Raw genomic sequence first — 16669 nt, 5'->3', positions numbered from 1 at the left:
GCAATTACATAAAACAAAGGAAAGCAGCAGATACTCACTGGAACCAGCAAATGTTCAGCATCTCTGCTTGAAAAACGACTTTTAATTAATCAATTATCAAAATAGTAAAAGTGAGATCTTATTAATTTTCTAATTAACAGTTTCAGTTGTAATTGCCTTACACAAAACCTGGAGCATTCCGGACCCCTGGAGGGTTGTGGGCCCCAGGGCAGCTGTCCACTTTTCTTCTTTGGTAATTTCAGCTGAGGGCCTCTGGACCTGACTGCCATCGCTCACTCCTGAGCAGACTGTATGGAGGAGAAGTCGATATACTCATAACAAGGTGAGGAAAAAAATGGATCACAACCTGGAGAATGTCTCATTTGTCACTTCATGTCCAGGACTCGGCTGAGGCCACAACATCAGCATGGATACAGTCACTCAGGGAAGCTGCCAAACCAACCCCCCAGGACTGATAAAAATCTTGAAACACATTTAGCACAAGTTCAATATTTCAGAGCTGGTGCTGTTAAACATTTCAGACAGGGAGAAATTGATGAGGAGAAAAGTGAATAATCTATTTCCTCGAAAAGTGTGTCGGCAGGCTGATGACTTTTCCTCATGAAACATCAGGCTGATTATATTCCCTTTCTTTTTGTCAGATTAAAAATACAAAATACCTGCGCATTTAAATACATATACAGACACACTTGCATCCTAGTATATAAACATTTGTATTTATCACACCTAGAAACATTTCTCTTTCTTACATCTTTTATCATCTTTTGACTCATCAGATCAATTTTTCCCAGCACACAATGTATGTTTCCACCCTTGCGTGCTGGTATGATGGAGTATTGTAAATCCAGATTTGATTTATACTGAAAGCCATCCATACAAAACAGGCCTGAACAGCACTCGTATTCACTTGCTTGCTCTCTTGCACTGGCAAGATAAAAATTAGATCAGCACTGTGGCAACTCAATAGGATCTATATCTGATGGACAAGCCTTGGTTTCTAGCATGCAGCTCACAGAAGCCCCACAAGAGAGAGACGGGAGCTCAAGACACCAGCACAGTTTTAATACGCAAATATTAGCTAGGAAGGAACCAAATTTTCAATTAGCTCTGAGTACGATTAATAATTTAATGGAGTCGTCTCTTTCTTTTTTTCCTATTCCAATGAACTGCCCTGATCAGGGGGTGAAATTATAGTCATGCATTAATCTGATTCTTCTAATTGCATGACATCTAATAGAAAAAAATTACAGTTGATCCTTTAATCAGAAAACTACTGTCTCTATTCAGTCTGTGCATCTATAGTGTTTGGTGTACAATACAATAAATACACTTAAATCTGCCAGGATAAAGACATCACCCTGTGGCTTACTGGATTGATCTCACAGGTACACACACACACACTGCAGTTCAGAAGTGAAGTGTAGATGGCGCCATTGTAGAGGTATAAATAATCCAAGTACATTTGAGCACATAAACTGGCATCTCTGCATTATCTACTGTAAATGTGAGATTTAAAACAAAATTAAAAGAGAGTCACAAGATGCAGTGGAATTTATTAAGTGTAAACATTCATAACTGTTTGAATAAAACCAAAATCAACTTTACTCTACTTTGAGTAAAGTTTTCATGGTACAGTAATAAAACTAATGGATCAAAGAGAAATTACAGCTTCAATCTGCTACAAAATGTTAGTTTTCCATTCAGTGAGGAGAAAATCAATCCAGTCTTGCTGACCTTAAACTTAAGGCATAACCTCAACCCATAACCACCACCCCATCAGACACATCAGAGCTGAGAGGATTAGACATGTACAATATATTTGTACACTTCAGTGTATAAAAATCACAAGTAGAAAAGGAATACACAAATATACAATTATATAAAATATTTACAGCTTATTTGTTGCAAGCAATAGCATATATTTCATGTAGAAAATTTCTGTTTGAGTGGACTTTTTGTCAGTTTTTGACCCAGTTGTTCTCAGCTGTGACAGTCCCTAAAGTCAAGGATCTGCCTTTGTGTGAGCTTGTGAAGTGGTTTATTTTACATTCAGTGACATTCACTTCCTCATAGACCGTCATATCAGCTTATGTAGGGAGGATATACAGTACAGTATTAAACTATTAACTCCTCCTTTTGTAGCTTTAGTTTCTGGTCTGCGATTGTTGCTATTGTTTGTGCACAGTGTCCAGACTTTGTGGTTCTGTTCCACCTCAGCAGAATTGAGCCCAACAACTTGCCTGAGGTTCAGCTGTAGCGGCTGCTGCGACTGTGGCTTCTGCGCCTGGAAGAACTGCGACTGGAGGAGCGGTACGACCTGTAGAGGACAACATGATTAAATATTTTTAACTTTGAGGCATGAAGGAAATGCGTTCATTATGCAGTATTTGTGTAAAAGGTAAAATGTCTTATTATTAAAGAGTTAATAGGAAAATTCAGCTGCAGAAAAGAAAAAAAAAAAAAAACAGAGGGTAAAAAGGCTGAACTGAGACCTGCCACCTTGTCTGTGTCTGTCAGAGTTCACCAGGGAGCAGAGAGTCTTACCTGGATCGGCGGTCTGAGCTCCTGTAGCTGTCACTTCGTCTGCGCCCCCGTCTCCTGCTCACACTCCGACTCCGGCTGGAGTAGCTGTCATAGGAGTCTGACCTGCATTAACATACAGCCGCATAAAAACAGTCATATTATTTTGGGAATATCTTCATGAAGGTGGTTGATTCGCACAGACACGCTGGGTGGAAGCATATTATAAGGATAAGTAAAGCTCACAATTTGTCCTTTAAGTGAATATTCAATTATATATATATATATATATTAGCTCTAATCTCTTCAAAGAAAAGTCTTTTTTGCTTGCTGTGTGTTACTTGATATCAGCTGTTCCTCTGCTATGAAAATCTATGCTTAAGTGTGTTTCAATGACCCAGCTGAAAGGACATTTCTAATTCTGAGTTAGTTCACTGAGGAGGCTCAAACACCTGGATCTCCGACGGCGATTATACGAGCGACTTCTGGAATGACTTCTACTGTACGTCCGACTGATGGAAGGAGGAGAAAAAAGAGGTTTGAAACAGAATTAAAGACCAATCGTACATAACTGATAGTAAAGTGCACAATGGAAAAAATACAATGGAAGGTCTTGGAAAGGTTGTGAAACATTTTTAACAGAGAGGTTTTGACTGTTGTTAAGAATTTATGTGGTTGAAATGAAAAATGTAGAGCGAGATACTAAAACCCCAGGAGCTTCAAGGTTTCACCACATCCACATTGATGACCCTCCTTTTAGCTGAAAACATTAGTTACCACAACAGATTATTAGGTCAGGGTGTACCTGTGACTCCTGTAACTTCGGTATGTGCTGCTGCGGGAGCGGGACCGTCCTCTTCCATGTCTCCTCCGACTCCGGCTACGACTCCTGGAAGAATCACATGTTATAAATGACACACTGTAGACTTAACTTCTAGACTAAATGTTTCACATCCACCGATTTTATCACTTCACAAAAATCTTGATCTACCAATCTATCCAAGAAGTCTGTCCAGATTTCAAATTGTTTATTTAATTATTTAGTCTGACCTGGACGAGTAGCTAGAGCTGCGGGATCTAGTCCTGGACCTGCTGTACGAGTGCGACCACCCTCTGGACCGAGACCGGTGACTGGAAACGGAGCGAGACTTCCTGGACGCAGACCTGGACTTCTTTGGGGACCGCGTCCGAGAGGTCCCCCTGGTCTTTCCTACAGACGGGGATCTTTCCTCACTGGAGCTCTCCTGGTTCCTCGGCCGCTGGTTGAGCCTTGCTGTTTTACGAACCTCATCAAACAGAGATCCCGGTCTGACCCGGCTTTTGCTTTTTATCTCCATTCTTACTCCTTGCGTGTTGGTGTTCTGGTGCTCCTGAATTTGGATGTTTTTTGTGGCCATGGGTGGCACATTAACATTTTGTATAGCTGACATTCCTTTTAAAGGCCTCCATTTAAAATTAATTACAGAGCCGGTAGGTTTGCTAGCGGCTGCTTCATCTTGAAGTCCACCAGCTGTTGGTGTGGAGGTAACAGCTGATTGTTCTTTGCTGTGAGGTAAAGAGCTGTCTTTACTCGCCATAACTGAAGACTTTGAGGTAGATTTTAGGGTTAATTCAGGGGTGTTATTAAAAGAATCATGTGTAATTGGAGGCTCTACAATTTCAACATCATGCTCTGGTGTACAAATGTCCATGTCATCTAATGACTCTTGCTCTCTGATACTGGGGAAATTAGCATTATTAGCAGTTTCAGCACCATTCCTGTTGGATGACTGATGAGGTTCGGCTTGTTTTGGGGTTTTATTAATACCTTCTTTTGCCCTCTGTTGCCCCCTGTCTTCTTCCATATTTGGGTTTTTGTTCAAAGAAACAACATTTTGGTCCTTATCATTCATACTGTCACCACCAGGCCTTTCTTTGCCATCCGTACTAGGACTGTGCTTCTCCTTTTTGGATTCATCTTCATCTTCCTCCTCTCCGAACTCCAAAGGTGGCTGCCAGTGAAAAGTCTCTTTCAGCTTCTGATGTTTCCTCTTCGACCTCTTCCCTTTACTCTTACTACGATGGGAGCCAGTTTTGTTCTCACTTCTCCTCTTGTGTTTGTGTTTGCGTTTGGATTTCTTCTTGCTCTTGTGCTTCTCTGGCTCTGCGGCCTTCTCAGGACTTTCCTGAGACGACGGGCTGGACGCGGCAGCGGCAGCTAACTTCTGCACTAAAGTCATCACCGCCGACGTCTTTTTGGAGGTCTCATCGTCTGATTCTGAACTAGCCTCACCTTCCTCTTTTTCAGATATGGCTAATGCCCTGGCAGTCGCATTTTCAGAATCGCTTTCTGAATTCCATCCTGTAAGAGCCGCCAACTTCTTCTCAAACTCGCTGGATGGAGCTGTTTGTTTCAGCTTTTTTGATGGGACATTGTTATTGCTTTGGCTCACTTTATCACTGTCACTATCCCATTCAGACCTGCTATTAAAGCTCTCCACTGGCACTGAGCTGTAATGTTTTGTCTCCTGATCTTGTGAGCTGCCCTTCTCTTTTATTTTCTCCACAGAGCCACTTCTCCTTGAGACGCTGTTATCAGGACTATGCTCACTGCCTGCCCTGTTCCCTGATCCTGAATGAGCATCTTGACTACTGAGTGAAATGTACTTATCTACATTTTTTATCCTCTTCAGAGAGCTGTAATACTCTTTCCATTCCTTGTCTAGTGAATTCTTCTTATTGCTGCTTGTTTTCTGGGAGTTTTCAGAATCTGATCTGCTGTAGGACGACGACCTGCTGCCATACTGACGAGGGGACCTGGACCTGGACCTGCTGTAACTTCTACTCCGTGAGCGACTGTATGATCGGCTGTAGGACTTGCTCCTGGAAGACCTGCTACGTGAATGCCCAGCGGGTTTCTTTGCTTTGTCGCTCTCAGAGTCACCTGGCAGAGACTTTGCCGTAATTGAAGCCTGAGCTTTCTCTGTAACACTACCAACTCCTTGTCCTGCAGAGGAGAGGGCACTGGGAGCTACTTTAGCTTTAATTTCCTGAATATGGATGTAGGAGGGCTTCCAGGGCTTTTGCCCGGGCTTCCAGCGTGAAGGGGGAGGACTGTCGCTAAGCGGGATAACAGGGACACTTTCAGGAGCTGGGACAGTTGGGAGTCTGGGGACAGGTGTCACTTTGCTCTCAGGAAGCTTGTCAGTCACATGGATCATGGTGTCTGGTTTGGTCTTGCTGGATTTCCTCTTTCTTGGAGATCTAGAAGAACTCCTCTTTCTGGATGGAGACACAGACCTGGATCTGTACCTGGATCTTGATCTTGACCTGGATCTAGAATAGGACGAAGACCTGGACAGGGACCGACTTCTAGATCTGCTCAGGCTTCTGGATCTCGAGTAAGACCTCCCTCGAGATCTGGATCGACTGGACGTGTAGGATCTAGAGTAGGATCGAGAGTCTCTGACAGACACAGAGGACCGCTGCCTCCTCCGAGCTGATGAATGCCGCTGACTTGAAGAGGAGCGAGACAGAGAGCGGGATCTTCTGGACTTTCTTCCTGAAGACACTGACCTTTCACCCTCTGACAGGTACGTCTCTTGAGGTTTGTTCTTAGAGCTCTTCTTCTTGCTGTGCTTCCGTTTTTTGGCCTTCTTCTTGTGCTTGGCTTTCTTCTTCTCTTTCTTCTGCTGGCGGCGCAGGCTGGACCTCTCAGAGCTGCGGTCTGAGGAGTGCTCTGCAGATCGGGACCATGCCGAGTCACTTCTGTCGTCCCATCTGCTTGAGGAATGGTCATTCAATCTGTTAAGTCAAAAGATGCATGAAGAAAAACAAAGAAAATAATGATATGTAAAGTTCCTAAGGAAAATAAGAAGTCATACTTGTCTCCTTTGCTCCATCTCTCGATACTTGGTGGCTGATAAACTTTGGTTCTCTTCATCTCTTCTTTCCAGTGTGGCGGAGTTTCACTGCTACCACGTTCTTCCACAGATGCAGAGCGGGATTTAGATCTTGTGGGAGTGTGATATCTCTGCAGAAAACATAAGATAAACAATATTCATACTTGTCAATGCTCTTCACATTGTTCACTCAAGGTGTGCTTATAGGTTCTGTGCCTGATGTGGCTCCTAATTGAGTGCAAATTTGCATTCAAATGTTGTTGAGGCAGAGATGAGTGTGGGGAAAACAAACACAATTGTTTGTCTCTCTGGTCAGTGAAACAGATGTGTAGCTCAATTCTTTCCAGAGGTGGTTCCCAACATTTTTGATTGTTGTATTTGAATAACTTTCAGAGTTAAAAAAAAAAAAAGTAAAATAATCCACCAATGCACAGGAAAGAAGTCTGAAAAATAAGCATAACCCTGTACTACAGAGATATTTTTTTCTGCTTTCTTTTCTTGTTAATGGTTCACAACCCCTCAGATTTATCTTGTGACCACCTGAGGGATCCTGCTCCTCTGCTTTACCTTATTCACTTCTCCAATTAGTCAAAATGGATCAGGTACAGTTACAAGAAGAAACCTATACTAACAATTTACATAAACATTGTATGTGAACAGACAACTCTCAGTTCACTCACTCACTTACCATTGTCCCTCTGCCTTTAATCTTCCGTCCAGACTTCGACACGGCTGGTTTCTGGTCAGCTGAAACAGACGATTCTTCTTTCTCAACTCTGCAAAGATCAAACATAAACACCTAAATATGAACTATTCAAAGTGTAAGACAACAAATATTCCTGTATAAATGAAACTGACATCTCAGTTTTATCCTCCTGAGATGGCATGTCCCGGCGCAGCAGGAAGCGGTTCTCTGGCACCGGTGGGATTTCCTCTGGTCGGACTACGGGCTTCTCTCTCTTCCCACCATGCTCCTTCTCTCCTTCCACATCATTCTCTCCCTCTGGCATCTGTCTTTCCACAGAACTGTGGGAAAGAAAAACATGATACGATGCAAAACATTATTTTGTCATGCAAAGAAACAGCGAGTCTCTAATGTCAGTACTTGTACTTAGCTCAAAACTGTGGTGACGAAAGATAAAAGTTACCTTTGCTTGAAAGGCAGAACATCAGTGTTCTTCTCCTTCTTTGATTCCCTCTTTTTCTTTTTTGACCGTTTACTCTTTGCATGTCTCTTGTGCTTGCGATGTTTGTGCTTTTCATCAGATTCACTTTCAGATTCAACTGAAGAGGACAACTGAGACGACGAGTCATGGGAGTTGAGGGATGAGTTGGCAGAATGGGAGGTTCGTTTCCTCTTGCCTTCAAGTACTAAAGTAAGAGATGTAACAGCATGTATGTTATTTCATCAGAAATATGCAGTTTTTTTTTACTAATACACCAGTAAAAGTAAAGGATGAAGGAAAGCTAAAATGCCAGGAGTCATTTTCAGGGTGGCGTGACTCTGCCACAACAAAGGCTTTGTTTGATTCTTCTCGGTATGTTGGAGGCAATGAAAGCAGGCCTGGCAGAGTCAGGTGGGCAGATGCCAACTGAACTCCACAGAGATCACCTCGCTGATCCTCATTAAACAGAAGATCAGGTTACACGCCCCGTACTAATGCCAGTGGGGGGAAAGCGCTGGCATCCAAATGCCAACCTCTTACAGAATGAGCACAAAATATGACCCAGTTACAATCACAGGCAACACACGTTATTCTGCACAGAAGAACACAGGAGGGGGTGAAAAAGCTGTGAGCTTTTGTATAGATCACAGGACAGTGGATAACATCTATTTAAGCTTTTGTGTTAAGAAGTACCATAAGTTGTAATATACACCAGATATTATACTTTTATCACACTGCCCTATATAATCCTACTAACAAGATCTACACTGTTTCCTAGAAACTTAAAAAAAACACATAAATGAAACCCACTGTTTTAATTTAAACAAATGCACTATTTACTCCAGTTTGAGTGATGTTTGCTATAAACATGAAAAACATAAAACCATGTATTTGTGACCCAGATTTATGTCTTTATTAGGAACCAGTGAGGGGAATGCAGAGTCAGAAGACTGGGCAGGGAGGTCAGAGGGTATGCAGAGGTGGACATATTCTTGGTTTTAGCTTTTCATTAGATTTGTCGACAATTAAAAAAAAAAAAAACATACAGTGTAAAGTAAGTTTTACATTTCAAGAAAAAGATCAGTAACTGAGAAAGCTTAGAAGAAAACTTACCGTCATTCGCAGACTTAGTGATCAGCTGACCACAGTCCATCACTCTCACATCAGCGTAGGGCCTGCTGGCTGAATCAGTCTTCAGCCCCTCGATCTTCTTTATCACTTCGAAGCCGGAGATGACAAGACCAAAGACGACGTGGACTCTGCACAGAGGGCAAACAAGATTTACACCTGTCACAACTGCACGGTGCCTTGACTATTATTACATTATTTCAGTATATTCAAAGGCCCTGAAAATATGTTTTCCTCAATCAGTTTAATGCTGAGTGGTAGGGTCCTATATGAACAATGTTCTGAATATTCTACATTGTATTTTTTCTTTTCTCCCTGCTCTTTTCATTGGTTTAAAGTGACTCAAGGCCTCAACTGGGAAAAAATCTAATGTATTACCATAAATTAATCTAAAGGGTCACTATGAAGGGTCACTATTAATTATAAACAGCATTTTAGTTCCTTCTATAATTCTACAGAAAGTTGCCAAAGTGATGGCAGATTTTACCCATCGAGATGTGGTGCCATCTTGGTCGTGCTGTTTGTGGAAAATCCAGCAATGCAGGGAAGATCAACCAGTGGGAGAGGAGGGGTCATGAAAAAAGGAGAAAAAGGAGGAAAAAAATGAGAACAAAAAATTAACTTCAACAAAGCGTGGGTGCTACTGTACCATCTCAAAAAAGGTACAGCATTTGTAAGACCACCCTTTGTTTAATTATATTAAATTGCAAATCAATTTATGAAATACTAAAAACAGCCACAAAGGGGCAGGTATACACTCAGCAAAAGAGTGTGGGCAGTTACAATACAATATCTGGGTCATACAGAGACAGGCTGTATACATTTCCTCCTTTATGTTTAATGAGTTTTTACACACAGAGGAAATTTCCAAATTATGGTGACAACCTGTTTTAGTGATAAAGGAAGTCTACAAAGCCAAATAACATGAGTCAACTTAAGCCATGTGTGAATACTGTTTCAACATGTCCAAAATAAACACTGTACTCTGCAGAATGTTTGCAAATACAAACTACTGAATGATAAATACAGTCAGGAGAGAGAGAAACACAGCCTTGGAGACACATTACCTTGGAAGAGCAGGATGCTAGAGTTTCTGTAAATTTTACACAAAAACGGCAAGAGATAAAATGTAACACATTTGTAGATAAAAAAGAACGAATCCATGTTTCTCTGCACTTTGAATTCTAACTGCACACAGAGAGGGGATTGGTGACGTCACACTCAATGACAAATACTACTCTACAGTTTCAAAACAGAGGGGACAGAAAGCAAAAAACAAAACTTGATTAAAAATGACACAATTAAATGGTATGGTTATTATGTTGCAGAGAGAATTGTTTTAGTGAATGTTACTCACATGAAAAACTGTGAACCGTTGGTGTCCTTCCCACGATTGGCCATCGACAACAGGAAGGCTCTGTCGTGTTTGAGAGTGAAGTTCTCGTCTGTTGGGAGCAGAGAAAGAGGGATCGAAGTCTCACAGTGTGTTTTCCAATTGGAGTTAACAGAAATATTCAGGGACATACAGGAAAAAAAATCCATCAAACCTAATCATTGCCTCACCAACCAGTCCTTCCATTAAGTCAGCTGCTGTTTCCTTATCTAAAACAAACACCTGCAACATCAACTACAAATCACCTTCATTATTCTGACTACCTTCCAAAAAATACTATATTTTTATTGGCTGCCATTTGTGAATTTCCCACAACTGGGATAAATAAAGTCTATCTTAACTCATATCAACATGCTATGGGAGCCTGCTTGAGTTATATTATTCATCCACTGCCTTTCTTTAGCATCAAGTGGCAGAGCATTTTGAGCATTTACAAAAGTTCTTCATGACAGTAAATTCTAAATATTTGAGAGCTGCCAAAAACTTAAAGGCAGGAGAGAAGACAATCAATTAAAAAACACACACACACGCATAAATTACACACAAAAAGACAACTAAATGCTCACTGTAATGAATCATCTATCTGAAGCAAAGTCTTCATGTCTGCTGAAGATGATTCCCACATTGTACTAAATGAATGTAGACTATATTAAATACTTACATATTAAATTGAAATTAAATTAATTAAATTTAATTTAATGTAAATTAATGGGCAAAAATATGAACTAAACGTCAATATACAATAGACTACATATAGTATAAAAGTCATGCTGAAGTAATTTTAATCAAGCACTGAAATAACTATTTGAATATATTAAAATCACTCATTTGTAAACATGAAAAATAAAATGCTTCCAAATGTGTAAATCTTTACTTCACTGCCTCTACATACTCCATACATGTTGCAAGGCGCATAATCTTACACTCACTGTGGCACTCCCAAGTAGCCTCCATATTAAGCAAAGAAACTGCCACTCTATAGTACATCATGATAACCATGTTGACAGCAGTGTAGCTATATATACCACATATGTAACATAAAAGTAATTTGAGCAGTCAAAGGCTTTGGGGATCTGACAGGGTAATTGTGAGGAAGGAAAATCCTTCAGTACAAATTTGCATCTGAGCCTTTGCAAACATTTGCACTGTTTTTTGTTTTTTTTTCACTGACTGAGGAAGGTGGTGGGGACAATGTTGACATGGTGTTACTGAGCTGTGTACATCTCTTACCTTCTCATTTTGCAAAAGACCACTCTATAAATAAAAGAATATGTTGAAAATTTTAGGCAGGAAGATTGTAGCTTTCAATAAAGAGAATGCCTACTCTCCATGCTGATTTGATAAAGCCCACTACCATAACTAAATAGAAGACAGCACTATACAATGGAAAAGTGAAGGTCAACGGAGTCATACATAATAAAATTCACAAGAAACCTGTTTACAACAACAGGCACATGCAGCATTATGCTCATGCAGAAGTATTTATATATTTAGATATATCAGCAAAGTAGACTGCTCACTAGAAAACTTCATTTTCTCATTACCTTCAAAGTAGCCACCATATATGGACTCTCCTCCTCTTCCATTTCCTGCAGACATTAAAATTGTAAATTAATTAAAGTATAACCTTGTTATCTTTGAATCAGACTAATTGCACCACATCACATAAAAAGTACCGTCTCTTATTATTTTGGGGAAGTGGTTTGTGTGCTTTGTTTCAAGGAGAAGACTTTCAGATATTTAAAAACTTTGTAGTAATTGTCATCTCCTGGATTTCTCTGCTGTGAACACCCACGACAAAGCCAGTATGCCTGTGTGCTGGCACTTTGGTGAGATTAATCGCTTTTATCAACTTTTTTCCTATTTCATTTACACGCAGCATCTTTTCCAAAGCACCACCTCTTTGAAAAAAATATCGACTCACTCATTTATTTCAGTTAAACATTTTTTAAAGTGAATGAGATCATAAGTCAGACATTATTACCTTCAGTGAAGTCGCCTCCCTGGATCATGAAGTTCTTTACAACTCTGTGAAATGTGGAGCCTTTGTAGCACAGCTTTTTCCCTGTGATTTTGCCCGTTCCCTTTTCACCTGCAATTAAACGTACGTTAAATGAGCTCTCAAAAAATAGGACTCACCTGCTGCTGTGCAAACTGCTTTGTGTATACCAGAAGCCTTGAGGTGTTAGAAAAAGCTGGTCTTGAATGTTGCCGCATGGAGTTTATTCTAAACAAGAGAATGAAACCACAGGTGGGGAGGTGGGGTTTTAATAAATGGGATGCCTTTGTTCAGACATCTTGTTGCTAATACTCTGGTTGGTGTAGGTCAGCAGGATTCATTAAGAAATCCACTAGAGTGATACTGCCTGAGGACAAAATAGTGGCCCAAAGCTATTAACCCATGGATTTCCCTTTCCCCTGGGGTGAAAGGAGACGTGAGGACAGAGATTTCATTAGATGTGTTGATGTGTTTGAGGCTGGTTCCAGCAGACAGGGGGCTGGCTGTTCAGGTCGGCAGCTTAGGTTGCTAATCTTCTAGTATTTTGCTTCACTGGCTTCAGCATTGTTCCAAAGGTTTGGTTTCCTATGGAGTTAGCTGATCCCCTCCTAAAAGGACACATTAGAGGCTTTGAAAAAGCCACAGCAATCTGCTCGGCTGACTCCTGTATATCACATTATTGTGTGTGTGTGTGTGTGTGTACGTTCAGGTGAAGGAACAGACTAACCAGCCATCTCCCATGTCTGCCCTTGCCAGCATCACATTCCCGTTGGCCAGGTGGGGTGAAAAATGAGAGGGAGGATCGATCTGCTGTCTGTTTGCAGATTTATGGCTCAATATCTCTAGGCAGACCAATGCTACTGTGTTCTGCTCAGTGGGATGAAATATCTTGGGAGACAGACCAGGACCCCTCTATCCTTCCAGTGACTCCATCTGTCACTGGACCATTTACATTACAGCCACATCTCCTGTCCTCATAGTATTAAATGACCAGAGAGGGGTGGTACTGTGTTTTTTTTTTCTTCTCCATTTCATTCCACGTCTACTCACAGTGATCATTGTATGGAGCACACAGGAAAGATTGCACAAAAAGAGAAATGCAACAAAGGACAGATCAGATTTATACCATTGTGTTTGCTTTTATAGAAGAAATCAATCACACAAAATGCAACTGTTTTCATATTGCGGAAATGGAATTGAGTACTATAATGCTATGGGTTACAGTTGTCAGTTGTAATTCTGACATAGCAAAGAAAAAAGCATGGAATTTGAGTAAAATATGTCCTTGTCTGAACATGACTCACCAGTGCACAAGCAGAGGAAGTTTTTGCTTGTCTTGGGACAAACATCTGAGAAAAGTTGAAAGACTATGCGCCCAACTACAAAACACAAAAGAGAAGAAGTTAGCAAAAGAGCAATTCCTCTGCTTGGAGCTACGGAAAATTACAAATAATATAAGTTAACTGTGTAACAATGGAAGTAAATCTTTAATATGCCATGGATCCAATTAAGAATTACAATTAAGGACCCCAAATGTTACTACACTGCACTTTTAATTGGCTTCCGACATGTAATTACAAGGATCCTGTGGTGAAGCTCAGACATAATAGAAACTTTTCCATGGCTAGAGGCAAATCTAGACTTTAATACAGCCAGTCAGCACAGACAGGGTTAGTCACACCAAACCAGTACCATGTACTACTGTTCCACTTTCACTTTGCAAAATCACATGAAGCCTAGCCTCCAAGGCCAGGAAAAAATCCTGCATAAAGTTTAAATATCTTCATTGATGGTGTCAGTTCAAAGTAATCATCTATCAAAAGTGAAGCGAGGCTGTCAACTAACTAATCCTCATGACTGTACATTTATTTTAAATTCTCTTACCTGGCTCCCGGTTGAGCTCCACATCAAAGTAACACTGAGGGCGGTCTTTCACCCCCATTGTGATCAAAGTCCAGGTGACCTAAAATGTAGAAATAGTAGGATAAATAATAAGACAGTCTTCTCTTAGAGCAGCAGCAAGCACCCCACTCAGGTTGGCTTTTTATCTCTTAGTTTAAGCCTAGAAAGTACAGCATACTGAGTAGAGTGTGTTGGGAAACAATGTAGAGAGACTAAAAGACATCGAGAGAGTATAGAAACAGAAATGGGAGGAGAGAGAACGATGGGAGGGGGGAGAGAGGGAGAGAGAAGTCCATGAGGAAATGTACTGGCGATGCAAATCCAAGCACAGCAAAGCACAGCCTCCTCACTGTACATTTTTAACTCTGTTTCCACTGTGCACTTGGATATTAGTGTGTGACAGCTTACAAACTCCAAAATGTTTTCCTTTATCAAGACAATGCAGCAGGAGTTGTGTATATGATCAGATGGAGTTTGCAAATCTCACATCCAAATCAGCATCTGAATTTTTGTCAGTGAAGCCTAGGCAATTTTATAAATCATTGGTACTTTTATGAATATTTGTTTTATTCTTGATATTTGTTTTAAATTAAGCATAAGGATAATTAAAAATAAAAGGATTACAAAGGAATGCCTTTGTTTTCAAAGGTCTCTATGGATCCTGGGGTCCCTTCTACCTACAATACTACTGTATATCCAAGGTGTGTCACAGAACTTTTTGTTTGAACACGTTTGTTCTTCATTATATGAACAAGCAGCCACTACAACAATGCAAATGACTGATCATTTGACCATACCTCAAAATGTTTACACTTGTCAAATGATTAGGAAATCATGGCACCTAACAAATTCATGTTTCCAAAACCCTGCCTCAACTTGTTTATAGTGTTAATGTTCTTCTACTGTTGAGAGGAGAAGCTGTAATAGCACAGTGTTTTCAGTCTATGCACAAAAAAATTACCATCATTACCATCCTTAATTATATCTACAGTGCATGGAAACATTTGGTCTGCCAGCAGTCTGTGTGGGTGAAACACGTATTAGACTAAATGCAATACTGGCTGACTTGTCAAACGTAGCTTTATTGGTAATAAAAGTGCAACACTGTGAGAAAGCAGAGTGCCTCATAATACTTTGTCAGCAATGTCTGGATTATTAAAGTTGCATATTATTTAAATAAATCCCGTCACGTGTCACTGTGCTGACATGTAACAATTATCACCTCACATGGTGTGTTCAGCCATTTGGGGGGGGGGGGGGGGGTTGTTTTGCATAGACAGTAGTCTTGACAAGAGGAATATGGAGAATGCATTACTGGACTTGACTTCCCTTCATTTCTGGCCACTGAGAGCAGTAAACCACAATGGAAGATATGCAGCTTTCACTAAACCAAAAAACATGTATTGAACATTAATAATGTAGCACAAAAGAGCAGGCTCTGAAGTAGTATCAGACAAAACTGGCATCAGCTATGTATGTGAATCTGCAATGATACCATCCTTTCCAGTTAGTAGAATGATTCAGATTATCTTCTGTGAACCCTGTGACCACAGCCTGACAGAGTGCATGATCAACTTATGCTACTTGCATTTGGATTTCACATGTTAAATATAGTCACACACTCCACTACACCTGTGAATTTCAAGTTATTTGACAGCTGGGAGGGCTGGTGTGTCAACAGATCTGAGGTCTAAGTAAATGAGTAAACAGTGAAGCAGCAGTGTGGGCCTTACTATCTTACTGCATAGTTAAGACAGAGGAAATTAACTGTGACAGTGTAGGTGAATTACAGTGTCGTCACAAATTTGACCAATAAATACTGGAGGTGATGTTACTGGGTCTGTGCAGTAGCTAATGGGCCACATCACCTCATCTATCACTGTTCGACTCACACAGGAATTCATTGTATTTATAGCCAAACTCATATCATGTTACAAACCCTGACTATGTTTGATGTACTAGGATTGGCACTGTCAGTGTCCCTCTAACAATAAACGCCTTCACCCAGAGAGAAAAGAACTCTACAATGTAATGTGAGCTAAATGTCATACAGGGTATGCCAACCACTCTAGGAAAAAAAACCTTACGTATTACTTAAGAGTAATTAAAACATAAATGTAATGACGCAGAAATGTTGTCAATTCTCACCAGGAAATGCTCGACATTTACTAACCCAATTATGTCCACCTTTACGCACTTATATAAGGTTAGCTAACTGATGTTTTCCTTATGGCACGGTTTTGTTTTGTTTTAACGAACCAACGTCCTGCTAGTGCAAGGCATGCTGAGAGCAAAAAAAAACAAAAAACAAAAAACAAAAACAAAAGACAATGGAAAACATCCACAGGCTGCATAGCTAACAGCTACGTTAACACAAACGCTTCCAAAATGGTTGAGCTAACAGCTAGCAGCTAGCTAAAGTTAGCCGGCTTTCGTTAGATTTCTTTCAACTTGAATGGCATTTCACGTAACGTAACGACGAGAATAACACAACATCTAATGCAAAGTTGTGACACAACTAACCTGTATACAGTAGCTAGCCGGGCAATTAGCTAGTCACTGAAGGTCGGTATCGCACGTAGCATGAGCTAATTTCACTTTTTAGTGAAGAAGGTTGGTGCGCTGGAAGATAAGAGACTAGCTCCGAGTAGGTTTGTCCCTCCCGAGTACCCGTAGCAGA

The 16669-nt window shown here is 40.6% G+C and overlaps 1 protein-coding gene across 6 annotated transcripts; it reads right to left on the bottom strand.

Annotated features, from left to right (window-relative positions):
* Nucleotides 1-1533: 1533 nt before the first annotated feature.
* Nucleotides 1534-16654, bottom strand: nktr (natural killer cell triggering receptor). 6 transcript variants are annotated; one of them, XM_018673815.2, is made up of 17 exons: nt 16513-16654; nt 13972-14050; nt 13392-13466; nt 12073-12180; nt 11633-11677; nt 10053-10140; nt 9183-9212; nt 8681-8826; nt 7550-7772; nt 7260-7427; nt 7090-7177; nt 6384-6532; nt 3571-6303; nt 3326-3409; nt 2973-3032; nt 2545-2646; nt 1534-2317 (listed from the first exon to the last, which is right to left on the bottom strand). In XM_018673815.2, exons 2-17 carry the CDS (start codon nt 14027-14029, stop codon nt 2248-2250), a joined length of 4227 nt encoding a protein of 1408 aa, XP_018529331.1. In that variant the 5' UTR covers nt 14030-14050; nt 16513-16654; the 3' UTR covers nt 1534-2247. The 6 variants fall into 6 exon arrangements, with proteins under 6 accessions (XP_018529331.1, XP_018529332.1, XP_018529335.1 ...); XM_018673816.2 differs by having other exon boundaries at nt 3571-6279; XM_018673819.2 differs by lacking the exons at nt 13392-13466; nt 13972-14050; nt 16513-16654 and adding an exon at nt 11319-11342 and having other exon boundaries at nt 12073-12152.
* Between the last annotated feature and the right edge of the window lie 15 nt (nt 16655-16669).

The sequence above is a fragment of the Lates calcarifer genome, linkage group LG24 (genome assembly GCF_001640805.2).
Source record: "Lates calcarifer isolate ASB-BC8 linkage group LG24, TLL_Latcal_v3, whole genome shotgun sequence".
In the NCBI taxonomy this organism is placed as follows: domain Eukaryota; kingdom Metazoa; phylum Chordata; class Actinopteri; family Centropomidae; genus Lates; species Lates calcarifer.
Note: the sequence above shows the minus strand (reverse complement) of the source record. Positions and strands in the feature narration are given on the sequence as shown.

What these genes read in the sequence shown, in the direction of transcription:
- nktr (XM_018673815.2), bottom strand. Translation starts at nt 14,029, where the DNA reads ATGGGGGTGAAAGACCGCCCTCAGTGTTACTTTGATGTGGAGCTCAAC. An exon ending in GGAGCTCAACCGGGAGCCAG is followed by an intron (nt 13,467 to 13,971) that starts GTAAGAGAATTT and finishes TGTGTTTTGTAG; the next exon opens with TTGGGCGCATAGTCTTTCAA. An exon ending in AATCGCCGTCGGAGATCCAG is followed by an intron (nt 2,647 to 2,972) that starts GTGTTTGAGCCT and finishes ATGTTAATGCAG; the next exon opens with GTCAGACTCCTATGACAGCT.